This window comes from Kockovaella imperatae (genome assembly GCF_002102565.1).
Source record: "Kockovaella imperatae strain NRRL Y-17943 chromosome Unknown BD324scaffold_14, whole genome shotgun sequence".
In the NCBI taxonomy this organism is placed as follows: domain Eukaryota; kingdom Fungi; phylum Basidiomycota; class Tremellomycetes; order Tremellales; family Cuniculitremaceae; genus Kockovaella; species Kockovaella imperatae.
In genome coordinates this window covers 321,871-343,907 of record NW_019028954.1, presented here as the reverse complement: position 1 = coordinate 343,907, position 22,037 = coordinate 321,871, and the positions used below count along the sequence as shown (strand labels likewise).

At 52.8% G+C, this 22,037-nt stretch overlaps 8 protein-coding genes across 8 annotated transcripts; 3 read left to right on the top strand and 5 right to left on the bottom strand.

Annotated features, from left to right (window-relative positions):
* Positions 1–768: 768 nt before the first annotated feature.
* Positions 769–3,656, bottom strand: BD324DRAFT_636095 (major facilitator superfamily domain-containing protein). The gene is made up of 8 exons (XM_022016866.1): positions 2,881–3,656; positions 2,705–2,817; positions 2,403–2,663; positions 2,265–2,356; positions 1,895–2,222; positions 1,780–1,856; positions 1,410–1,739; positions 769–1,368 (listed from the first exon to the last, which is right to left on the bottom strand). Exons 1-8 carry the CDS (start codon positions 3,160–3,162, stop codon positions 830–832), a joined length of 2,022 nt encoding a protein of 673 aa, XP_021868742.1. The 5' UTR covers positions 3,163–3,656; the 3' UTR covers positions 769–829.
* Positions 3,657–3,666: 10 nt separating this feature from the next.
* Positions 3,667–5,834, bottom strand: BD324DRAFT_636086 (hypothetical protein). Its single transcript, XM_022016865.1, has 6 exons — positions 5,422–5,834; positions 5,267–5,366; positions 4,890–5,232; positions 4,179–4,852; positions 4,106–4,137; positions 3,667–4,049 (listed from the first exon to the last, which is right to left on the bottom strand). Exons 1-6 carry the CDS (start codon positions 5,827–5,829, stop codon positions 3,897–3,899), a joined length of 1,710 nt encoding a protein of 569 aa, XP_021868741.1. The 5' UTR covers positions 5,830–5,834; the 3' UTR covers positions 3,667–3,896.
* Positions 5,835–6,000: 166 nt separating this feature from the next.
* Positions 6,001–7,905, top strand: BD324DRAFT_636080 (Zinc/iron permease). The gene is made up of 8 exons (XM_022016864.1): positions 6,001–6,235; positions 6,291–6,364; positions 6,494–6,608; positions 6,650–6,758; positions 6,819–7,083; positions 7,148–7,218; positions 7,258–7,482; positions 7,538–7,905. The coding sequence occupies exons 1-8, from the start codon at positions 6,155–6,157 to the stop codon at positions 7,672–7,674; spliced, it is 1,077 nt and encodes a 358-aa protein (XP_021868740.1). The 5' UTR covers positions 6,001–6,154; the 3' UTR covers positions 7,675–7,905.
* A 474-nt stretch (positions 7,906–8,379) lies between these two features.
* Positions 8,380–9,996, top strand: BD324DRAFT_152209 (hypothetical protein). The gene has a single exon (XM_022012029.1). It carries the CDS (start codon positions 8,520–8,522, stop codon positions 9,813–9,815), a length of 1,296 nt encoding a protein of 431 aa, XP_021868739.1. The 5' UTR covers positions 8,380–8,519; the 3' UTR covers positions 9,816–9,996.
* An 831-nt stretch (positions 9,997–10,827) lies between these two features.
* On the bottom strand, positions 10,828–15,043 carry BD324DRAFT_636070 (hypothetical protein). Its single transcript, XM_022016863.1, has 15 exons — positions 14,790–15,043; positions 14,726–14,737; positions 14,552–14,671; positions 13,335–14,488; positions 13,104–13,275; positions 12,892–13,062; positions 12,786–12,846; positions 12,654–12,750; positions 12,529–12,604; positions 12,395–12,484; positions 12,216–12,359; positions 12,146–12,175; positions 11,793–12,099; positions 11,078–11,744; positions 10,828–11,018 (listed from the first exon to the last, which is right to left on the bottom strand). Exons 1-15 carry the CDS (start codon positions 14,881–14,883, stop codon positions 10,911–10,913), a joined length of 3,303 nt encoding a protein of 1,100 aa, XP_021868738.1. The 5' UTR covers positions 14,884–15,043; the 3' UTR covers positions 10,828–10,910.
* An 83-nt stretch (positions 15,044–15,126) lies between these two features.
* BD324DRAFT_636069 (putative glucosidase) lies at positions 15,127–18,067 on the bottom strand. Its single transcript, XM_022016862.1, has 6 exons — positions 16,766–18,067; positions 16,454–16,720; positions 15,802–16,414; positions 15,617–15,755; positions 15,491–15,568; positions 15,127–15,439 (listed from the first exon to the last, which is right to left on the bottom strand). Exons 1-6 carry the CDS (start codon positions 17,596–17,598, stop codon positions 15,399–15,401), a joined length of 1,971 nt encoding a protein of 656 aa, XP_021868737.1. The 5' UTR covers positions 17,599–18,067; the 3' UTR covers positions 15,127–15,398.
* On the top strand, positions 17,900–18,736 carry BD324DRAFT_152625 (hypothetical protein). The gene is made up of 3 exons (XM_022012030.1): positions 17,900–17,920; positions 18,183–18,497; positions 18,535–18,736. Exons 2-3 carry the CDS (start codon positions 18,325–18,327, stop codon positions 18,698–18,700), a joined length of 339 nt encoding a protein of 112 aa, XP_021868736.1. The 5' UTR covers positions 17,900–17,920; positions 18,183–18,324; the 3' UTR covers positions 18,701–18,736.
* Positions 18,737–18,781: 45 nt separating this feature from the next.
* Positions 18,782–20,104, bottom strand: BD324DRAFT_152685 (hypothetical protein). Its single transcript, XM_022012031.1, has 4 exons — positions 19,651–20,104; positions 19,492–19,611; positions 19,077–19,449; positions 18,782–19,036 (listed from the first exon to the last, which is right to left on the bottom strand). The coding sequence occupies exons 1-4, from the start codon at positions 19,846–19,848 to the stop codon at positions 18,939–18,941; spliced, it is 789 nt and encodes a 262-aa protein (XP_021868735.1). The 5' UTR covers positions 19,849–20,104; the 3' UTR covers positions 18,782–18,938.
* Positions 20,105–22,037: the final 1,933 nt, after the last annotated feature.

Below are 22,037 nucleotides of genomic sequence, written 5' to 3'. Positions count from 1 at the left end.
TTTCAAAAACTCGAATATAAGGACGACTGTGTCTCATATCTCTCTCTCTCTTTCCATCATCATCCCTCTTCTTCTTCTTCTGACATCTTTCCAAAAAGCTCGACACCCGTTCATTCGATGTCTAATATCACGCTGACACAGAAATCCCCCCTCTAGAACTCACGGTAACACGGCAGATGGAAATCCGGAATCAAACCTCGGACCTCTCGGAGAGATAGGTGATGAGAGGGGATTATGTGCGTGCGGCGCAGGTCCAGCGCGAGAAGATGATGATGACATGGCGAGAGGTATTTTGGAATGGTGGAGGGAGAGGGAGGGCGAAGTCGAAGTCGGGTCGTGAATTCGGTGTGCGTTTCTGGTATCCAGGCCCCTTGAAGCGATCCAACAAATCCGGGATGGGATGAGAACAACAGGGACGATCAATAATTATACTGACCGAGATATAAAGCTTGACCACGGCGCAGATAGACCCAAGACCGAGGATGCAAGCCAAATTCCGAAACCGATGACCGCAAGCTGGGAGGGATCGTCGGAAACCTCCCAGATATCATACACAGAAGAGACGTGTCGGAAGTCGAGCCAAGACTCGAAGCCGATGAGATCGAGTCTCAATATAATACAATCTCGCAATACATAGAGAGAGAAGAGAGAGGGCGGAGCAAGGGGCGGGGAGGGTACAAAACCCTTTTGGGTTGGTTTCTTGCTGAAACAGCAATGTTTTTACTCAAAATGGAAATTTAAATATAGCCTCTACAGGGATCGAGTTTTGTCCCAAGACAACATTCAGATGCATCATTATTATCATCTAACACGACACAAGGGGGTCCCCTTATACTGGACTCTTGCCATTTTGAGTATCTATCAAAACTCTCGCATCGGGTCCACCCTCTACCACAGCCTCTGGGACAGGAGCCACAGCTGCCAGCGCGATGGCTTCTTGTTGTTCTCTCTCGTCAGAGACGGCATCTTGGACAGCTTGAACTTTCTCAGCATCGGTAGGTGTGACGGATTTCCCTTCAGCGGCGGCCTTGGCAAGCGCTTCTTTTTCCCTGTTGGCTGCAATGACGGCTTGTTCCTCGGCTTTGGATTGCATCTTGTCGTCCCGAATGACGAGTGCACCGAAGAAACCGATAACGGCGAAGGGGACTCCCATGATGTAGACATTTCGGAGGGAATGAGTGTACGCTACGAGGACGTTTGGTCGAAGTTGATCAGGGATGACAGTCCAGACGGCTTCGGCAGAGTTGACGACGGCATACACCAGTTGTTGAGGCAGATCAGGGACATATTTGTGTAGGTTGGTCTGAATGGTATTTTCAAAGACGGAGCCAGCGAGAGAGATGCCCAAGATACGGCCCGCAAAGCCAACTGGACGATTCAGTCAGCGAATACAATCGAGCGAGACTCACTGAACACGGCGGTTCCAGTACCCGCGCCGATAAGCCAAGGTTGAGCCTTGAGATCGTATTGAACGGACAACATCGAGTTCTGCATAGCCAGACCGATTCCAATACCAAAGATGACTTGGAAGCCGTAAAGCTTGCCGACATCGTCTCCATACTTGACAGTGTAGAACAGACCACAGGCGAGAGCGATAAAGACGGGTCCAGCGACAATGACCCACTTGTATCGGCCAATCTTGGGGATGATACGGGATGAAGCGATGAGGACGGCGACCTGAACCAGGATCAAGGGAAGCAGGTGAACTCCAGCCTTGACACCGGAGAAGTGGTAGACGGCTGCGATGTCAGTTGGCTGCGGGCAGTGACGTTGACGTACCTTGGAAATTGAGCGAGAGGTAGTAGATGATGAACATCATGTCGGCGAACAAGCAGAATAGAACGACCGAAGCGCCACTGGGGAGATTAGGACGATCTTGGTAAGAGACACTCACGCGATGGATCGCCTCTTGATGAGAGCTAGTCTGAACATGGCTTGATCTCCTAGCCAATTTTCATAGAGAATGAAGAGGACAGGCAAGACAGCGGTCATGACGAGACAGGCAATGACGCTTCCATCGTTCCAAGCTTTGGTGACACCACCCCATTGAAGAGCGAGGATGAGACAACATCCCCAAGCCATGGAGAAGGCCACACCGAGCCAGTCACATCGGAGTAGTTGCTGGAGCATCTCTTTCGAGTAACCCTTGTAGGAATCTTTTCGTCCCAGGGGGTGAGAGGCAGGTTGGAACACGGTGATCATAGCCATGGCGATTCCTCCGACTGGGTGTGGGGATCAGCTGGGCGTATGTGACGGAGACTCACAAGGGAGGTTAATGTAGAAACACCATCTCCAGCTGACGTGATCGGCGAACGCTCCTCCGATCAGAGGTCCAATGACGGATGCAAGGGCGAAGCTGAATCTCCGTCAGTCTTCGCGCAAAGGGTGGTGTGGTGACTCACCAAGCGCCGAACAATCCGAAATACTTTGGTCGCTCGTGCAATGTGGTCAATTCGGCCGTGATGATCATGCCACCGCTGAATAGTCCAGCGGCACCGACTCCAGAGACAGCTCGACCAAAGATGAGGACATCCATACTGGGAGCGACGCCAGAGATCAAGGAACCCACTTCAAAGATGAAGACAGCGAATAGGATGACGTGTTTTGAAGGGAAGATCTGCAGCCATTGAGAGTACATGAGGTTGAATCCGAGTAGCGTGAGGCTGAGAGGGTCAGCGTGGTGTGTTGTGAGGGGTCTACTCACAAGAACGCGTTGACGACCCATGATAATTCACTGAGGGCGTCGAAAGCCGCGGTGATCTTGGGAATGGCGGTGGCGAGGATGAGTTGATCGAGGGCGAACAGGAAGATGGAGACCTGGGAAAGAGGAAGTATCAGTAAGTCAAGTCCAGCCGCCTCGAGGGAACTTTGGCGCCTCACCAACAGACTCAGAAACACGAGCCAGAATCTCCATTTGGGAATGTCCAACGGAGCTTGAAACGCTGCAGTGCCCTTCGGAGGGCCCTTGCCCTCTTTGGGACCAGCAGCGGTAGGTGATGCTGTGACGGGTTTGGACGGTGCATGAGATGAGGCTGATTGGGATGCAGAGGCATGAGAGTGCACGCTCGGTGCTTTGGACGAAGTGGCCTGCTTCGTGGATACGTCCATCTCTGTGTGATTCAGAGTCGGCGTAGAGGCTGACATGGTAGAGGATGATGACATGGGCAGACGGACTCAAGTCAAAGCAGGTCCAGCCAGAGAAGAACGGTCGAACGTCGATGTGGTAGCCTCTGTGACCCCCGTTTGGGAGATCACTGTGGGTATATCTATATGGATTGAACCTTTTTGCTTCGGTGCCCGAGAACGAAAGCGGCGGCAACAACCAAAATAATCATCATACACCACACACACACGTCTCACCGGCAAAAGGGGGTCGCCCCCTCAATCTTTTTTCTAATGTTGAGTCAGCGCTCGGAGCCCATTCATTAGAACAAATTCCTAATGACATTAGGAAGTACAGCCGCGTTAATCACCGAGACGAGCCTGGAGAGGAGTCAAAAGTTTAATTTTCAAATCATCAGAAACGGCCCGGACCCGCCCCCAACGCCCCCTGTACCGGTCACCGAAATAATAAATGAGGCGCTGTGGACCCCTAGGTTCGGGGATTACCTCGGGCATGGCATGGAGGTTTCATGAGCCAGGCATGCATTGTATGGGTCCAACGAAAGCTGCTTTGTGATGATGGAAGTGGACGGACAGTGGACAGAAACACTTCCATCACATGACTGATGACCGACCTGTGATGGCAGCACAATTAAGCCAAGATCAAGAACGTTTCATGCATGCCCAGCGAGAGCTATTCTGAAACCGATGCCGAGGTACTGGGCGGCCGACCGAGTGACCCGTGTGGCGGAATATTATTATTGTGACCGTAGAGAGATGCTACACTGAATGAATTATGGGTCACGGGGGCTCGCTTCGGGCACATCGAGGTAGACCCTTCGCCACCATCTTCGTCTTCGAGTGACTCGCCGAAGCGCTAAACCGGGCATTGAGGATTTGTCAGAAGGTGCAGTGTCGCCCTCGGTCAAGGATCTGCAGGCTGGGTTCTTGAGAACGAGGAGTCAGAGGATGACACAGATATCGACGAAACACTTTGACTCACCTGCCACGAATCGTCCGAGTACATCCACCCATCTGAGGATAGCGTAAGCCAATAGCCTTCACCGAGAACTCACTCTCATCGGATCCTACTTCACTCCATAGACCACAGACATCGACCTTCCACTCTTCGCCTGGGATGAAGATCCATCCCGGCTTCAAAGCCAATACCATCTGCTCCTCCTTTTCTTGTCCTTCGCCCCCCGAGGAGCTCGCGTCGGAGTCGGTGGAGACCTGTGAAGCCAATTTTGGCTCCTGATCTAACCAGACACTATCCTCCGATTTGACCTTGACCCAGGGGGCTCTCTCACCCGCTCGTAAATGACGACTGGACCACGATGTAGACGGGACGATACCCGAAGCAGGTGGTTTCGCCACCATGACCGGATCTAGACGCTCATTCTCCCACACTTCGACGCGTGAGATTGGCATGCGACCGATCTCATCATCCAGTGCGTCGGTCAATACCACATCCTCGAGGTATGCTTTAGCTCGAAGGATGAGGGGATGCCGTGGTAGTGATAAGAAGAAAAAAGTCAAGTTTGGGTGGAAGAAGAGAGGTGGAGCGAGACCTAGTGGGAGCAAGAGGTACGGGATCATGTACGGAGGCAAGAGTGGGAGTCCGAGAGAGGGTATCAAGAGGGCGATGAGCAGATGTGTCGTAGTGAGGGGGAAAGAGGTCTGAGTGGATGTAGATTGCGGGTGAGAGAAACGCGAGACATATGGAAACGTCCAATCGTAGATATCGGAGCTGTCTCTATCAGTCAGAGTCCAAAGGAGCGACTCACATTTGCCCCATGAGATTCTGAATAGCCTGGACGTTCATGTAATAGTCCACCCCGCTCTCCGCCTCTTTAGGTGGTACAGCAGGCAACGGCTCACTCTCCGTGCTTGCATTGGTTGCGCTGTATCCAGTCGCACCAGCGTTGACTTTGGTTAGGGAGTTGACAGCTACAGATGCAGCTTGGTTTGAAGGCGCTGACGTGGGGAGTCGTGTGGTGCCGATTTCACCATCTGGCGGTAATGGCACGCCTAGGAGACTGGGCAAAGGGTGCTGTCTCTCGTGAATGTGCAGGAGGATGAGGATGAGCAGGAGGGACGGTACGAGTAGGAGTAGACGTGGCTTGAACGCTTACATGTCAGCTACACCGACGCCTAAACTTACAAATAAAGGTCCAGGCCATAATCCAGGCCCATGTCCAACGAGGTTTACGCCAGAACAAGACCTCCTCTATACGGTCCTGCAGCCAGAAAACGGGTCCTACCTGAAGTACTGTCAACGTTTTCTTTTTTTGGCTTTTCACCTGGTCCATGCCTTACCTTGGTGACAAACCGTCGAAAGTTGTTCGATATCAACGGCAAGCTCAGTGCTTCCTTCCTCGTGCTCAGTTCTCTGGGGACACCTGGACCCTGTTTCCCTCCTCCTCCTCCTCCTCCTCCTCCGGGCAGTTTCGGTAAGTTGGGAGGAAGTAACGAGCTCAATAGCATGTCCGAGACATTGGATGTGATAGAAGACGTGGATGGAATCCCAAACTTTCTAGGTGCAGGTGGTGGGACCGTAGAAGAGGATGGAGGGAACGAGGGATGGCGACGAGCACCTTCGGGACGGACAACATGTTGGCTGTTACGGTGATTGGATGGACCTGCTTCAGGTGGCCGAATGGGTATCGCTCCAGTCGGCAGGGATATATACGACGGGATGTCCATGGCGAATAGAGCATCGGGCATTGAACCCAACCGCGAGCTAGCTAGAACGTCATCCAAACATCATTCAGCTTGTAACGGCGATCGCCGCTATCGCTTTTATTGGGATGCTCGAATAAAGTGACGAGATAGCACTTTCTGACGACCGTGAGGGTACTCATTGGACCAAGGGTTTTTCACCTCGCAAGGTATCATCTTTCGCCCCCCCCCTGGCTTCGTCTTCTATTCTCGTCTACTTTGACCCATCTCAGATATCTATTCTCGTCACTCGAGTCATAGGATACTCCGGACGCCTCTTGCTAATAAGCTTAAAAAATATCGAGCAACGAACGGGACCTCGCTTCTCGCTATGTCTGATCTGGCAGAGTGTAGTCTTGATAATGCCGATGATAGGCGAGGTCTTCGCATAGGAGCAGTGTTCATCATCCTGGTGAGGCGAGGCGGGTTCCATCAAGTCGTTCTTCATACACTAACATTCGATCTAGGTCACATCGCTCGCAGGGACTTTTGCTCCTATCATCTTGAGATCGTCGTCTTTCATTCCAAAACCGGTGTTCCAGTAGGTCCACATGCTGGGCAGACGAAGGAGAGTACTCATGAAAGCTCTTTCTCATTCACTTCTTTGTGCCTTATCACCCATCACCCGTCACCCGTCTGTCGCCGTTCATGCCTCGCGTTTGCACTCCAGATTCGCCAAATTCTTCGGATCCGGGGTCATCATCGCCACGGCTTTCATTCACCTCCTTGCACCAGCCTTTGAAGAGCTAGGATCCCCATGTCTATCAGGGACATGGACAGAATATGTGCGTCATGACCTCCTTTGATGCCTGACCTCGTGACGCAGGACTGGGCCCCAGCTATTGCCATGGCTGCAGTGTATGGTATCTTCTTTGCAGAGATTGCCGCGTATCGAATCGGGACGGCCAGGCTGTCAAAGCTAGGTATCACGTACAGTGAGCGAGCGAACCAGAGCCAGTCGGACAAGGGAAACTACTGATACGCTGGCTCTCAAGGCTCTCACAATGAAGACGCTACGGATGCTCATGCCCACGCCCATTCGCCTAATCGAGCACCCCTCGATGTCGATACTTCCAGCCCGGAGCACCCCCTGCACGGACATCCGTCTCATCCTCACAACCATGCCGAGACAGAGGACAAGAGACGAGATGTGGAAGAGAGTTCCGTCGACAAGCCAATCAACGACCTGTCCTCCACTGCTGAAGGAGCGGCGCAATTGATAGCCGTCGCAGTACTTGAATTTGGGGTCGTCTTACACAGGTCAGTGACAAGGCATGACCCCTATGCGATATGAATTCACACTTACACTGAGATTCCACCTCAGTGTCATCATTGGACTCACGCTCGGCGTGACGGACGACTTTGTCACCCTCTTCATTGTCATCATTTTCCATCGTGCGTCCATGTCTATGTCACTGGTACTAAGATTTTTAGAAATGTTTGAAGGACTCGGTCTGGGTTCTCGACTAGCAGGTCTCAATCTCCCTTCCAACCTCCGCTGGTCACGCTACGCTGCCGGAGCGTTCTATGCAATCTGCACACCCGTCGGCATAGCCATCGGGATCGGCGCTCGAAACTCATACAATGGGAACGGAGTCGCTGCGAACATTGTCTCGGGTGTCCTGGATGCCACGTCAGCAGGGATCTTGCTTTATACTGGTATGTCCTAACAGAGTTCAGGCCCATATCTGCTGGCTGATCCCTTCACGCTCAGGTCTCGTCGAATTACTGGCTCATGAGATCCTACTAAATCCTAGGATGATGAAGGCCTCTTCGGCACACCTGACATATGTCTTTTGTTGTATCCTCCTGGGCTCCGGGCTCATGGCCCTTCTAGGGAGATGGGCATAGGTCTCCAATAGAAATTAGATGGCCGTCGATCGGTACCATGCCCTCCCTAACGTCATAGATCCATACACCATGTCATACGTGTTCTTCATGCGGATCTGGCCCGCTCTTACGACACCAAGAAAGGTGTCTGGAATGACTAATGTCGGGATGCATCGATGACTTGAAAGCAGGCATCAGCATCTGGCATCGACTTGCTGCTGCCACAATAACTGACGTCAATGTCCAGCAGCCTACGAATTCAAGGACCGGTTCGGAACCAGAAATTTGGAATATGTGTGTGTTTTTTTCCCTTTTTTTCGGGAATGTTGGAATGCAAGTGGGGCGTGGTGTCGTCGTCGCCGCCGCCGCCGCCGCCGCCGCCGCAGCGACCATCAGGTGCTGCTGCTCGTGGCAGCAGCAGCTGCAGCTACTGCTATTTGACGATCAGGTCCAGGAATACCTCCTATGTTCAGTCGGAGCTGGCAGGAGCTCATATCCAAGCGTTCGCCCGCCCTATCGTCCCCGCCGGATCTGCTGATGTTCAACACACAACCGTGACCTCTGTACAACGCCTTGAAAGCGAGTAATATAAATCCCTCTGTCGCCCGCCTTGTTTTGGGAATACCATCTGTCGGATTTATCTGGATTTTTTCCAAGAGGGCTGCTCAAAATCGTTTTGGAATCAGGTCGTTTGACCGGGTGGTTATAAGGAAAGGAGGGGAGGGGGAGGAGGGGATCAGCTTCACCTCGCCTCGCCTCGCCTCGGTCCCTCATAAAGACTGTCAGGTTGGTTCTCGACACCGACAGGCCAGTGACCAACGCTCGTAGACCCTTGTGGCTCATACATCCTGATCTCAGACTTTGAGATGCCACCGCTGGATCCGTCGTATCCTCCTTCTTCTTCCTCCTCCTCCTCCTCCTCCTCGTCGTCGGCGTCTTCCCTCCGGAGTGTCTCCCGTAAAGATCCCCAGCGAAACGAAACAAGACACGCCCATACCGCCATGGACCAAGATTTTAAAGACCATCAAGCCGATAATCACTCGTCTCGCATCCTCGTGACTCCTCCCAGTCCCTCGTCACCACCTCGTTACCCTCCTGACTCTGCCTGTCATGTGCTCGCCGCTCGTCCTCCTCCAAGTGGCCACTACACATCACTCAAAAGCCGATTATCCTCTGATCAAGGTAGACGTTCTCCTTATCTCGGCTCGCTTGTACCTTCACCCGGATCAGCAGAGCATGGTCTCACGGGATCCAACGCTCAAATGCAGCAGGTCCGAGAAGAAGATTCTCCAGGTCTATGCGCCGTAGACCAGAGCGATGCACTTTCACCCTCTTGGCCGCCTTGGAAACGCTCGGACGGATGGACAGGGTGGAGCGGCGAGAGCGTCCTCACTGCTAATCTTGTGCCTTCATTGGTAATTCAAGCATTCAGCACCGGTATACTAGACGCCACGACATATGCCGACTTTCGTACTTTTGCCTCGAACCGTGAGTGTGAGGCGGGATCCAAGGGAGAGAGAGAGTGGGAGAGAGTCAAAAATTCTGACAGCATCGTAGAAACTGGAAACACCATTCTCCTGACTGTTTCCGTCATTGGCAGTACCCAGATCCTTCTTCTCCTCACTGGTCTTTCACTCGCTGCTTTCCTCTTTGGTTCCCTGACGTTTGGCCACCTAGGCCACTACATGGGTGTCCGTCGACGACTCTGGATCCTCTTGTCGACGCTGTACCAAATCTCCGCATTGATCCTCGCTGCGATCCTCGTTTCTCCCGCTGGTCCGAAAGAGACGAGAGTGGGTGGAAGTCAAGAATGGGTCGTCCTGGTTTTATTTGCAAACATGTCAGGCGCTCAAGTAGCCATGGCTAGACAATCTGGATCTCAAGAACTTCCAACGGCGCCAATGACATCAAGTTATGTCGATCTCATGGCCGACAAGTATCTCTTCGTATCGTTTAATCACCCCAAAGCCGGTCCTAGGAATCGCAGACTGTCGTATATCGTCGCCATGATCGTGGGTGGTTTCATCGGTAGTGCTATACACAAGTATGCTGGGAGTTGGGAAGTGGTGGTTGTGACCATTGGCATCAAGTGTGTAGTCTTGGGAATGATGAGCATGGCCAAAGGGGAGCGGCAAGCAACGGGAGAGGTGTCAAAGGCATGATCCATAGTCTTGAGGTGGGGGAACATCTGTATCCAAATTGATTGTAGTGGGTCAACAAGAGCGTCAGTGCATTTTGCATCGTGCGAGGATTGAGAAGGATCGCTTGGTCAGCGTGGTTCCTCGCTGGATGCTCTTTTGACGAAAAGACAACCGAGCGAAGTTCCTTCCCGCACAGCGACAGCAACAGTTCCTGATCCGAATCTAATGCATTCTCCAATGCTTTCATCTTCTCCCGCCCACAGCATCCTATTCTTTCCCCACACACCGGGTCCTTCCCAATCGACCTCTCACTTAAACAGGCGGTTTGCTATCCGTCTTCTTAGGTGGAACGACCCATGTCTAGACAAGAAGATCAGTTTCCCTTCGTCCAGTTTCCGTCCCGTCAAAATTCAAAAGACCACCAAAGCTCACCTGTTCACCTCCCTTTCCTCCTTCCCAGAATTGATATCGCCTGGCCCCAAGGGAATCAACAACAACAACAACAACAAAGAAGAAAACACCTCATCGAGTGTGTTCCCCCCATGGTGAAACACAAACTCACACTCCGATCTGTGCTCTTCTCTCTGCGGCCACACGGTCCGTCTCGTTTAACGCTTGCCTGAGAGCTCGGGATGCCACTTGGGACATTTTGTTGAATCTGGGCCATCGAAACGTCCAGCAGAAGTGATGAGGTTGAGGGCAGAGGAGTCATTGGACGAGATGATTCAAAGGTTTCGTGAAAGAGAAGTGTGAAGAAAGAAGCGACGTCGTCAGCTCCTTCGCCCTCATTCAATCATGCTCCACACAGAAACAACTCACGACATGTGCGCACGCCACGAAGTTGACATGATGAATCGAGTTCCTCCTCCGGTAGGTGGGGTCTGGTGATCCACTTTGAATTCAATGACCTGCAGCAGCAAAGACCAGGCAGGTCCGAAGGGAGCCGAGGGTTGAAGGACAGCTCATAACCCCGAAATTTGCCGAGTGTGGCACCCACTCAATGGGTACGACCTAGCCCAGCCTGGCCCCGTTGGTGGTAGGTCATCAGGGATCCATGCATGCAAGCACACATACATAGATTCAGGGATATCATTGCACACTGACACAAGACGTCTCTCACTTTCTTCTATTACCTCTTGATCCATTCTTATCACTCGCCGCCTTTGCGTCAGATACAGATACTGATATTGTCCGTTTTCTCTCTGGGTGAGGAAAGTACGTTGACTAATTAAGCGAGTGTATATGAGCGACTGTGCCTGACAATGAGTACAATGAGTACTCACTGGTGACTGTGGTACACCATCGTCTTCATCTCTGTTCTCACCTTCATCTTCATCCTCGCTTGAGCCCATATCCCCCCACACATTTTCTTCCTCTGGTAAAGCTATGACTCCCGAAGCTGGATCAAACGACATGCTCTTCTTCATCTTTGACCGAGGACGAGAGTACGAGTTAGAGGAGGAAGGCTCAGGTGTAGGGTCTCGCCATGGATTGGAGACGGAGGAAAGGGAAGATCCGAGCTTTCCACCGTCAGGCCGATCATCCTCGCCCTCATCTTGCGATGTGGATCGAGTGTCTGTCCTTGCCTGCCTCGAAGACTCAGACAAGTTTTCTCCCGTTGCCCAACCATCCGGGATGATCCTCGCGTCAGACTCAGAGTCTGAAGTTTGTGTTCGGCGCAGCTTTTTCGCCATCTTTCGGCGCAAGCTCAATACTACCCCTCGTCGTTTCGCCGCTCCATCGCCAAACTTCTTGGGCGTTTGCGGAGCAGGAAGCCAAGGATACGGTAACGAGCCAGTGAGAGCTGGATGAGCATATCGCCTTCGACCAGTGTTCAGTACGCCATAGTAGAAATTGTTCATCGGCGGTTGAGAGTAGTCGGTGCGTTTATCAGATGGCGCAACGTACAGCGTCTCGTCGTTGATAGCGTATCTCCGGTGATTCAGGTTGCTACATCGTTCACCGTCAGCTAACCTGACATACGGTCACCAGACCCACGCTTGCGATCTCGTCACCGTATCCTCTTCCGCCACTCCCACGACCTGATCCGCGCCTTCGCCACGCGCGACCTCGCATATACTGCTCAGAGCAACGTACTCGCTCAGTCCTTTGAACTCTGCGTCGGTTGTCCATGACCACCACAGCGTCCAGAGGACGAGGGGCACCATGGCGAAGAACAGCCAGTACGGTTTTTGGAGTGAGAAAAGACCAGTCATAAAGATTTGGAAGATCATGACGCCCCACAAGAGGCGGTGGAACGTGATGCGCCATGCCTCACCGTTCGATTCGTAAGGCTTGAAGTACACTAAGGCGGGTCAATGGTATATCAGAGGCAAGGTGAATGGACCCACTGAAGAGCAATTTGTACTTGTAGACCAGGTCTGAAAGCGGTCAGAGATGGCCCGGCCCTTGGGTACTCACAGGCGACACCAAAGTAGAGCGCTCCAAAGATGAGAATCAAGGGCATGACGACGCTGAACGTCAAAGTTATGGTGAAGACGAGCAGAGCCTGGGGATAGACCCAGCCATAATTGAGCATAGGGGGAGCATATGCCTCGGCGTAGTCTGATGACTCAGCACTATCTCTTTGTCAAACCCACCTCGAGGCGTCTTGACCGATGTCAATCTTGCCCACCCTAGCGAGAATAGTGGACCAAGATTGAGCAATTGCAATGGCATCAGACCCATTGCTGTGAGACCATCAGTGTCTGAGGCAGTTCGGAGACGAGCCCACATTGGAGAATGACATAAGAGATCATGAATGGCTTGACATTAGAAGTCGACAAAGCCTTGGCGAGCTTCTCAGGGATCTGTATCGGGTCAGACGAGGATTCTTAGTCGCAAAAAGGTTCCTCTCACCTGAGCCGGACTGTTCGCCAGATTTCTGACAAGCGCCCAAAATGTGCTTGTCAGGAGAAAGATGAAGACGATGGTGACTAGAAGGAAGAAGTGATACCTGTTCGTCAGCGCGACTCAAAGTCAGCGACTCACTTCCTCAGTAGAGAATACTCAATCGCACTCCTCGACTTCCAGCCCTCCTCATAAGACAGCCCTGTGGCGCGTGAGCGGTACGATAGGGACGTCGCCAGCCACTCACATCCCAGCAAGAATGGCAAGAGGCCGTTGAAGGTGATGATACTGACCGAGGGCAAAGAGTTCTGAACAAGGGCTTCCAGCCTCGGGCTCCTGTCGATAAGACGAGCCAACCAGGGTAGGACACGCTTGATTTCATTGTAGTTGAGCAACGTTGCAATCGTCGAGACGGGTGCTGAAGACCGTTCAGCTAGGAAAGCGAGACAGTCGGCTTACGTATCCAAGTAAGGAACAAGATGATGATCAAAGTTGAGACGACGAGCTGTCGCATGACCGTTTCGCGTTGGGAGATGGAAACCAGGCTCCATACTACATCGCGGGGCTCGGGGGCTTTGGTAGTGATCACTTCAGAGTGTTCAGGGAAATGCACGACCTGACAGGCGGTTTGCTGAGCGCACATAGTGGCGATCAGCTCAGGACACGAAGGCCCAATGCTAGTCTACGTACCGCATCTCTGACATCTTCAAAAGTCACAAAGGCCACATGAGTCGCGGGGAAACTCCCTGTCCTCCGTGCTTGTCTCACTTGCTCATCTGCCACTCGAAATTTGGTTTCCCAATATTCGATCGCGTCGACTTTGGTACCGAAGTATCGAGGACGGAACGTCGGTCTGGGTCGAGTGGTGTGAATGTGTACATGAGGCTGTCCGTTTTCAGGGTCTCCACCCGGCTCGCCATTCAAGGGTCGGATCTCCTCCGTCTCTGCGGTCTCCTCCCTACCGTTGGCGAAATCCCTTGAGCCGTTCTCACGACGTTCCTCTTCATCCGTGATATCAGGGATCAGTCTGCCTTCGGCGATTGACGATGAGACAGGCTCGGGCGAAGCTGTGGCTGTTCCTTTCCGTCTGGCTTTGCCTAGCTCTCCATAGATATTCGGATCATGTCCTCTGACGTTGGCAGGGTTGCCCACCCAATCGACCCAAGCCCGTTCAAGCTTCAACAATGCGTTTGTCCTCTTCTCCAAGAGTTTCCTCAACGGTTCAGTCTCTCGACAGACATTGACAGACTCGATCATCCATCCACAGGCTTCAAAGTATTCCGCTAGCGCTCGGTCGCCTCGGAGATGAGGAGGAACATTTTTGACCAAGACTGTTCGGGACGGAACCGAGTGAATAAGGTGTAGGGCGAACGATTGACGCGATTGAATGAAACGATGAAAGTTCTGATGGATGAACAAGAGCGTCAGGGCCGTGAAGATATAAGTGAACACCATGTTGATAGTGTTACTGAGTTGGGGGTCGAGAAGGTAGTCGTAGACCGATTGATTATCTGGGATCGTCCGATTCTGTCGAGAGGGCGAGTCGTCAAACAGAAGGCGGCCAATGAGGGTACTATTGTCGCTACCCCCGTCAGTGGGCGGATCATACTCCGAGTCTGTGGAACCATGTCGAAAGAGGTTGAGAGGCATCAAGACCACTCCAGCGAGACAGGCCAGCAGTGTAAAGAGGAAGAAGGCCATGCGGTAAAAGTTGAGCAGGACAGCTGCATCCAATCCGACCGTTTGGAGGACCGTGAACTCGCTCGTACGGAGAGTAGGGAGGATCCAACCGAAGAATCGACCATGATGCGCATCGGGCTCATGAGCGGGCGTGGGTGAAAAGTCTGAGAGCGGAGGGTCGCTTAGATGATCGCCTGGCAAGTCACGCGAAAAGGGAAGGAACTCACCTTTGAGCTTGGTTCGGCCCATATACACTACATCCCACTTGGTCCTGAGAAAGCAAAAGACGAGAAAGCTAGTCACACCGATAGACAAGGCCAAAATCATCTGGGTTGAGAACCATGGTCCTCGAGGGCGTATCAGCAGAGCGGACGGGGATCATCGAGGAGCCTCTCACACACCCTCAAACTTCTCTGTAGGCAGCCAAAGTCAGCACAATCCCTTCATTCCGAATCGGAGACTCACGAGTTGGTGGACTGCCCGGCGGTGCTCCTCCTCCATTCCCACCTCCCTCATCATCGCCAGAACGGAAGACCATCGACAGCAGAGTCTCAAGCATGGTGCACGAGGTATCGCAGGCCGAGCCAGCCTGAATTGATAGCTCCGCCCAAGTTTTTGATGCTCTCCGGTCACTGCACAGGCTCGCTGCTGCGTGAACAGACTTATATATCTACGAGCAATCAGAGGAGAAAGCTACTGTTACACACAGGCGTTTCAACATTTCGTCTTGCTCGTAATATGCTCGCGTTGGTGGCGGTTTAAGTTTTCGATGAGGTCACTGCGGCACTGTGGTAGTGACTTGTCGTGGCAGAAAAGTGCAACAGTGCATGCAATGGCGGGAATGCAGAGGAGTAGCCTCGCGGTCAGAGAGCTCTAATGAATGCCTCCAATCGGCGAGACAAATGCAGACTACATCGTTGGATACAGGACGAGGGGGCCTCAGAAGCAGAGATCAGGGAATGTATGCTGGAGCAGCTTGTGCTCGAAGGGAGACTGAGGCTGTGATCTAAAATGTCGTGGCTGTCGTTATGGACATGAGGGGCTGGATTTGAGGTGCTGGAGGGGGAGCACAAACTAGCACTCCTCTAATAGTCGGTTCTTAGGGAACTGGAGACCTGTGAGAGTCATATAAGCGAACAGGAACCGAGACGACTTTGCAGACCTACCAGCTTGCTCCCAAGTGGTCAAGTTGGCGTTTTGATAAATGTGCATGTACTTGTCGATGAACGCTGCGGTTGGCATGTCTGAGTTATGCGAGTCAGTAAGGGACTGGGGAGCTACCGGAAACTGACCAGGGGGATCACATCCTACAGAGCCGGACCCATCCGCACGCTGCCAAACTCTGATGTAGTCTATACGAAGCTCGTTTGGCGTGACCAAATGGGCAAAGTCGACATTTTGAAAGTTGTTTGACATTCCCAAGTTGAAGATCTGCTTCAAGGTGAGTCGGTGTGACACAGATGTCCGCCAGACTCACCAACGTCATCGGTTCTTCCGAGACGAGCCTCTGATCCACCTCTGTTCTCGGATTCGCAGCGACTGTCTGGGCTGACATGGTCCAGCTTGGTTTACCCATACTGACCCAGGTGACGTATCCCTTCGTCCTGTCCTTTTCAGCTGCATATTCGAAGCCAAAGACCCCGAACTGTCCACCGACTGGGACTTGATCGCGATAGATCTGATCTTCTACCTCTGTCAAGGCTGATACAGCCTGTTGGAATGGTCCACCAAGATAGGTGTTGGGGATAGTGATAGATGTGTCGAAGAATTCGTAAGACCCCGCTGTACGGTTATCATACTGGTAGTAATCGTCATACGGAGCGATCTGGAACGATTGAGACATTTCTCCGGTCGCTTTGGAGATGATGATCTGTCCCTCGATGATGTCGATTTCCGGGGCAGCACGTCCGATGTCGACGGATGGTCCGGGGTGATCCTCACCAGGACAAGTACAGGCAGAGTACCGTTGACCGGGGAGGTAGGACAAGCTACCGCCGTTAGCTCCCGTTGTGAGCGTGGCGATCGGTCCCGTCTTGTTGACCCATGTCTGGTTCGGGAGGGTTCCAATATCGCAAGAGTCGTACGAATAGCTAGACATGATGAGTTCGAGCGCCGTCACATCCACTCACGGCCACAGCCCCTCTGTCGTTGCACCGTATCCCGGTCGGCCTAGATTACCCATTGTCCAGATACCTGGCCAGAAACCTCCGACGCCAGAGTTTCCGGGCAGACTAGCGGAGACTTCAAAATAGGCATTCTTGTTGAAACAAAGTTTGTTCCAGGATTGGACCATGCCACTTTTGAAGTTGAGGCCTCCGATGGCTTCTTGATCAATGGTGATGACCAAATGGCCGTCCTTGGTGGTCACAGCGGAAGGATCGTAGTATTCGAAATCACTGTGTATTCAGCACCTAACCTTTGGTAGAAGGGGGGAAACCCACCCTGTCGGCCAATAATGGATGTCCACAGCTTGGAAGAATGGGTCGTCTCCGTCAAAAAACGTCCTTCCCTCCTTATTGAATTCGTCGGAGAAGACCAAGTTCCACTGGCCTCCATCGAACCCGGTCCTCGTCATGACTTCAGGTGGGGTGTCGGGATCTATCAATTGAGGGATTCCAGAGATGGCAGGATACTGTCCAGACGCGTTGATCCCTCCGAGGTTGAAACCAGAAGTCCCGGAACCACTGGAAAGATCATTACCCCCGTAAAAGGAGATGATGGGGTATCCAGCGAACAAGACGATGACTGCCAGGGCAAGGAAGATCAACGTCAGGGCGTTAGCCCACCCTCTCCATGAGCTGAGCCTGAAAGGTGTGGACAAGTCCTGCTTCTCCCTCGCGGTGAATGTATGCAGGCTATCGTCCAGATCATCATCATCTAAACCATTGGGGGCCAAAGGTGTCCGTTCACTTCTTGCAAGGTTGACCATTGACGCGGTAGGTGTGAAGGAAGCAGTGGGACCGAATCGATTGGCGGTTGAGTTGTACGATCCCATTCCTCCCTGTCTCGCAGAAGGACCGTAGGAGGAAGCGATAGAATCGCTGGATTGTGGACGTCGAGGATCAGACATGCCGGGCAAAGAGGCATTCGCCAAGAGAGGTGCTCGACCCTGTCCACCTACTCTTGGAGACTGATCGTTAGGAGACAGGTTGATGAGTGGTGGCGATGGGCCAGAAAGACCAGAAGATGCAGGTGTCGGTGGTGTTGAATGGAGTTGGTGGTGGTGGTGGTGGTGGTGGTGGTGGTGGTGGTGAATGTTGGATGGAGATGGCATGAGAGAGGGATGTGATCGTTAATCCAGGACAAAAGAGAAAGGGGTATAGAAGAGGGATGATGGAAAAAGTCAGCACTGCCCTTCTATTCCCTTCCGCCCTGGCCCCCCTTCCCTTCCCTTGGTTCAATCGATCCATTCACCTTGGCGACCGCCAAGAAAGACCACACACAGCCAGCACTGTATGACACACTCACAGAGACTGGTCCTTTTCTCCACATGCTCATCTCTGAACCACGATGACCACCACCACCACCGCCACCACTACGACTTGAGCTTCCTCTGGCGTTGTCAGTGCTCGCAGAGGTGTGACGCGATATGGACTGTCGAAGCTGCCTCATAGGCCCAGGCGCGAGAGATGATGGCATGGAGGCACAAGGAGGGGGGGAGGATTGGGCCAACGATGAGGACTATGATGTGTCGACCTGCGACGCTGCCAGCTACTCTGTCAGTCGGCGTCAATACTACTCTTCCCGTCGTCGTCGTCGTCGTCGTCGTCGTCCACAGTCGCGCCGAGAGATCCCAGATTGTGAGTGTGAGTCTGAGATGTTTTGAGCACGGGGAAAGGGAGAAAAGGGGGATCAAAGCGTCGAAGACAAAATTGTCTGCTTTTAGGCTTGGCACCCAACTCGATCACACTTGTCTGTCCAGATCGTCGTGGCACTGCTCGCTGCAAATGTTGAGTTGGTTGGATCCAAAGTCCTCGTCGTTGTGGGAATCGACCTTCGCATGGACACGCACCCGTCGAAGAACTCCAGTCACGAACCATCGTATGGGCGGCGGATAATACCTTGCATCCCCCTTTCATTCCACACCTCTTTTTTTTCTCCTTGGAAAGGGCGGAAGACGAAACACTTTATAAACCGGAACAGTTTCCGGACAAGTAATCATCGATCCGAGACGTGGGTCGGTCTTGGGCTGAGCATAGCTGAGGCCGAGTATGGCTGCACACAGCGGTCCCTCCCCCTTCCTTCCCCGGCCCATGTCCACCCATCCATCGTCGCCATGGAGCTGCGCAACATCTCATCATGCAGTTTCATTCCAGCAACACCATCGATCGCGGCTGAAACCTGCATCCCCTGAAATCTTGTATTATTTTCCTTAATTGGTCCCCTCTGACGCGTGTGGCTGATGAAAGCCTCGACGGCCGGCCGAGCAGGTTATGGAGGTCCTGGCCTTACCATGCACTTTTTGTCGCTGCATAGCGCATGATGCAGCTTACGGAGCTCTGGCTATGTCCCCTATCCAGTCCCTGATAGGCCAGAAGACGATATAGCCGTGTGATAGGGTTTATCGCTACTAACAACGGACACAGGCCGGGCCTCGGAGGGAAACGGTCCCCTTCAAGTTGATAAGATGCCTGTAATATGACCTTCCGTACCACTTTCCCAGTCGCTTCGCGAGATGAAGGCGATCCACTCATTGGTCGACTTGCCTTCATCTATTTCCCCTAGTCAGCAGAAACAGCTGGCTAGACCCACCGGGATTCTCTTGATGCGCCCCTAATCGCTCACCAAGCTTCCTGCTATGTGTGTTGTCGATCGCTGTTGCGAATCGCAGCTTGTTCATACCCAGTCCAGGCCCCATACTCGGGTCCGTCATGGCGTAGCGAGTCGCCAAGGCAGACGCTCTGAGCGAGATTCCGGTCCCTCGAGCGAAAGCCCAGAGAAAGATCCCGATATCCCCAGTCCTGTGCTCTAGGTCCGCCCGGTATATACCTACGACACCGCTGAATGCCCAGTTCTCGCATCCTGGACTGGCTGTGGGGTCGCTCTGTTGATCAAAGATGGCCCATGGCGGCACGGTTCGGTTCACATATGATGGATCGGCAAAGATGGCGAACATGAGGACCCCCTTTGGTCACATGAGCAGGTCGAAAGGGGACGATCCACCTACTGCATCTTGCCTGCTCCACTCGAGATAGTCCAGAACATCGCCAATATCCTTGACATGGTACATATCCTGTAAGACCTTATCCTGACTCCCAGTGACGAACGCTGAGGCGTACAGCGATGGCTGGGTTGTCAGGGTCAAAGAGGAAGCATTAGTACTCACGACTAGCGGTCTGAGGTCTAGACCGGACGATCTCAAAGTCTCCACCCTGCCAAAGCACCAGTTGAAATCATATTCCCCGGCAGGAGTGTTGGCATGTGCTTCTCGGTCTGACCGATAAGGTCGGCTTTTCCCAGAGGAGGTGGAGTCGCTCGCATGCTCGTTCAGGTATTCGAATGATGCTTCGCGGTGTGCAGTCATCGCGTTCCTCAAGCTACATCAAGCCCAGAGGACTACTCAAGCAGTACCTTGCTCTAGGGCAGTGGGTGAGGAGTGGTCAAAGGAAAGTAATATGGTTTCCAACGGAGCTCAAGATTTTTGTGAGATCCGCTTCACCCGAGGCCCGGCTCGACAGGCAGCTGGCCCTCAGCGGACGATCTGGCTATGTATGTGCTCAATTGGCGCAACCTCTTCGTGCCTAAAAATCCCCGCGTCATGTACTTTGGTTGTATGATTGTGATACCCGTTCACCAAACCTTCATCGCCTTTCAACGCCGTGTGAGCGCGCTACCCGTTTTACGTCAAAAATGCCCAGACGCAGATCCCATGAAATTGAAGGGCAGTCAAAGCAGCAGTCTATTCCCTTCCTAGCTCTGGTTGCCCAGTTCAGCCAGACCCTCAATGAGCGATTTCAATCATCACCAGCTCCAGCTCCAGCTCCCAGCTCCATATCCCTCTGACGAATACCTGGCTTTTTCCCCTCATGCGCAGACCTGCAGCATCCCACAGCCCCCCTGGCACCGCTACCTAAAAGTGCCCGAAACACAGCCCATTAAGAGAAAAAAAAAACCCTCGTCTCGCTTTAAGCGCAATTCAGGTGTTCCCAAAATAGATCAAATGGTCCAGGTGAGATGGTACACACATAAAAGGACGTCACTGGCTGGAGTATCCAACGTTCTTCTCACCACCGCACCAACACCAATACATTGACTCACCCCTCAGTCAGCTCTATACGCCAAACTTTGAATCACCATGGCACCTACCACTGAGAACCGGGTCGAATCGACCGAACAGATCACTCAACAGCCATCCGCCCAAGTTTCCATGAGTGAGTGTTGATCCCTGATCCTCATCGCGTCCCTTTCCCGCAGCGGGTCAACGCGACCTCGCCACCGACTCGCTTTGGAGGGGGAACATCTTCTGACTTCTCCTCGTCTCAGCCCCTCTTCAGGTCCAGGAAGCACCTGCCACTCAACCCCAAAGCAAATCTTGGTTCCCTCTTCGATTGCGAGGTGGTCTCGGACCTTGCTGTGCGATGATCGATGCCTGTGTGAGTCCTAAGCGAGCTCGGAACGTCCATCGATAACCTCCAATGCTGACTTTTGCCTTGCCAGCTCTGCTGCTGTGCTCTCGAGGATATCTGCTGCTGTGGTGTGAGTGTCACGACAACGCCACGAAAAGCAATGCGCTGACCCGTCCGCCAGCTCGAGGAGCTATGCTAAGCGCGGTACCGTCTTGTGTACGAATGTATCTCTATGACGAGACTGCAAATCATGTAACCCTGTTTCAGGTGGTCCCATCGCCAATCATCCTTCAGGCATCATCCATCATCCCCTTTCCCCCCTTCTGCCCATTTGTCTCATGCCACGGTTCCCTTGACACACATCATCATGACGCAACGGACCATGTTCCTCTCACCTCATCAGGCAAGTTATCGCCCGAGTCACTATTTTGAGGCTCGACTCCTGCTGTGAACAGTCTCATCCGCGCCATGTCAAGAATCTGCGGGGTCGACCGTGAGATCTGAGGGGCCTCGTCCCGGTCATGAACAAGTCAATCCGCTCCGGTGTTTCTGCTCGAGCCATGCCAATTGCGAAAGGCTCCAGAGATCTACATGCGTCTAAAAGCAGTCCGCACGATCTTTCGTGAGCGGTCTAGACCGTATCCGAAGGCTGAACCGTAGCGGGTCATGCATGCAAAGAGCCACAATCAGCAGTGACCGTGCGGCGAAGGTAATTTAAAAACACGTCTTGTGTCTCCTCCAATTTCTCAATCTCTCTCTCTCTACCCATCATGCAAGGCCAAACTTCCAGGCTCATTCATTGATGCACCAAAAGGCTTCAGCTTTCGATCGTCGTCCCTTATTGACAGTCGTAGCATGGCCAGAGTGTATCTCTCCTTTCGCCCTGCAGCGATGTCCCCAAATGAGGGGAGACGAAGAGGTCCGAGCAGAGAGAGACCTCTTCGCGTTTGTTTCGAGTTGAAAAGGGGGGAGAAAGGGGTATTTGGTGCATAGATAGAGTGCCAAGGAGGGATGAGGGGGGGGAGCAAGAGAAGGACGATTGGGAGAGAAGGATGGATCCACCATGGTCAAAGAGAAGCTAATTGAACCTCTCTACCTATCCATCCCTCTTCTCTCTCACTCCATCACCACCACCGCTTATCATTCA

What these genes read in the sequence shown, in the direction of transcription:
- BD324DRAFT_636095 (XM_022016866.1), bottom strand. Translation starts at nt 3,162, where the DNA reads ATGTCATCATCCTCTACCATGTCAGCCTCTACGCCGACTCTGAATCAC. An exon ending in TTCGGATTGTTCGGCGCTTG is followed by an intron (nt 2,357 to 2,402) that starts GTGAGTCACCAC and finishes ACGGAGATTCAG; the next exon opens with CTTCGCCCTTGCATCCGTCA. An exon ending in CCTCTCGCTCAATTTCCAAG is followed by an intron (nt 1,740 to 1,779) that starts GTACGTCAACGT and finishes CTGACATCGCAG; the next exon opens with CCGTCTACCACTTCTCCGGT.
- BD324DRAFT_636086 (XM_022016865.1), bottom strand. Translation starts at nt 5,829, where the DNA reads ATGCCCGATGCTCTATTCGCCATGGACATCCCGTCGTATATATCCCTG. An exon ending in TATGGCCTGGACCTTTATTT is followed by an intron (nt 5,233 to 5,266) that starts GTAAGTTTAGGC and finishes CTGACATGTAAG; the next exon opens with CGTTCAAGCCACGTCTACTC. An exon ending in ACTCGGACGATTCGTGGCAG is followed by an intron (nt 4,050 to 4,105) that starts GTGAGTCAAAGT and finishes CTCGTTCTCAAG; the next exon opens with AACCCAGCCTGCAGATCCTT.
- BD324DRAFT_636080 (XM_022016864.1), top strand. Translation starts at nt 6,155, where the DNA reads ATGTCTGATCTGGCAGAGTGTAGTCTTGATAATGCCGATGATAGGCGA. An exon ending in GAGCAGTGTTCATCATCCTG is followed by an intron (nt 6,236 to 6,290) that starts GTGAGGCGAGGC and finishes CATTCGATCTAG; the next exon opens with GTCACATCGCTCGCAGGGAC. An exon ending in CATTGTCATCATTTTCCATC is followed by an intron (nt 7,219 to 7,257) that starts GTGCGTCCATGT and finishes TAAGATTTTTAG; the next exon opens with AAATGTTTGAAGGACTCGGT.
- BD324DRAFT_152209 (XM_022012029.1), top strand. Translation starts at nt 8,520, where the DNA reads ATGCCACCGCTGGATCCGTCGTATCCTCCTTCTTCTTCCTCCTCCTCC.
- BD324DRAFT_636070 (XM_022016863.1), bottom strand. Translation starts at nt 14,883, where the DNA reads ATGCTTGAGACTCTGCTGTCGATGGTCTTCCGTTCTGGCGATGATGAG. An exon ending in CTTGTTCCTTACTTGGATAC is followed by an intron (nt 13,063 to 13,103) that starts GTAAGCCGACTG and finishes AACGGTCTTCAG; the next exon opens with CACCCGTCTCGACGATTGCA. An exon ending in CTCTTATGTCATTCTCCAAT is followed by an intron (nt 12,485 to 12,528) that starts GTGGGCTCGTCT and finishes ATGGTCTCACAG; the next exon opens with CAATGGGTCTGATGCCATTG.
- BD324DRAFT_636069 (XM_022016862.1), bottom strand. Translation starts at nt 17,598, where the DNA reads ATGCCATCTCCATCCAACATTCACCACCACCACCACCACCACCACCAC. An exon ending in ATCCATTATTGGCCGACAGG is followed by an intron (nt 16,721 to 16,765) that starts GTGGGTTTCCCC and finishes CTGAATACACAG; the next exon opens with TGATTTCGAATACTACGATC. An exon ending in CGGAAGAACCGATGACGTTG is followed by an intron (nt 15,756 to 15,801) that starts GTGAGTCTGGCG and finishes ACCTTGAAGCAG; the next exon opens with ATCTTCAACTTGGGAATGTC.
- BD324DRAFT_152625 (XM_022012030.1), top strand. Translation starts at nt 18,325, where the DNA reads ATGGACACGCACCCGTCGAAGAACTCCAGTCACGAACCATCGTATGGG. An exon ending in AGTAATCATCGATCCGAGAC is followed by an intron (nt 18,498 to 18,534) that starts GTGGGTCGGTCT and finishes GCTGAGGCCGAG; the next exon opens with TATGGCTGCACACAGCGGTC.
- BD324DRAFT_152685 (XM_022012031.1), bottom strand. Translation starts at nt 19,848, where the DNA reads ATGACTGCACACCGCGAAGCATCATTCGAATACCTGAACGAGCATGCG. An exon ending in TAGACCTCAGACCGCTAGTC is followed by an intron (nt 19,612 to 19,650) that starts GTGAGTACTAAT and finishes CTGACAACCCAG; the next exon opens with CCATCGCTGTACGCCTCAGC. An exon ending in GGCGCATCAAGAGAATCCCG is followed by an intron (nt 19,037 to 19,076) that starts GTGGGTCTAGCC and finishes TAGGGGAAATAG; the next exon opens with ATGAAGGCAAGTCGACCAAT.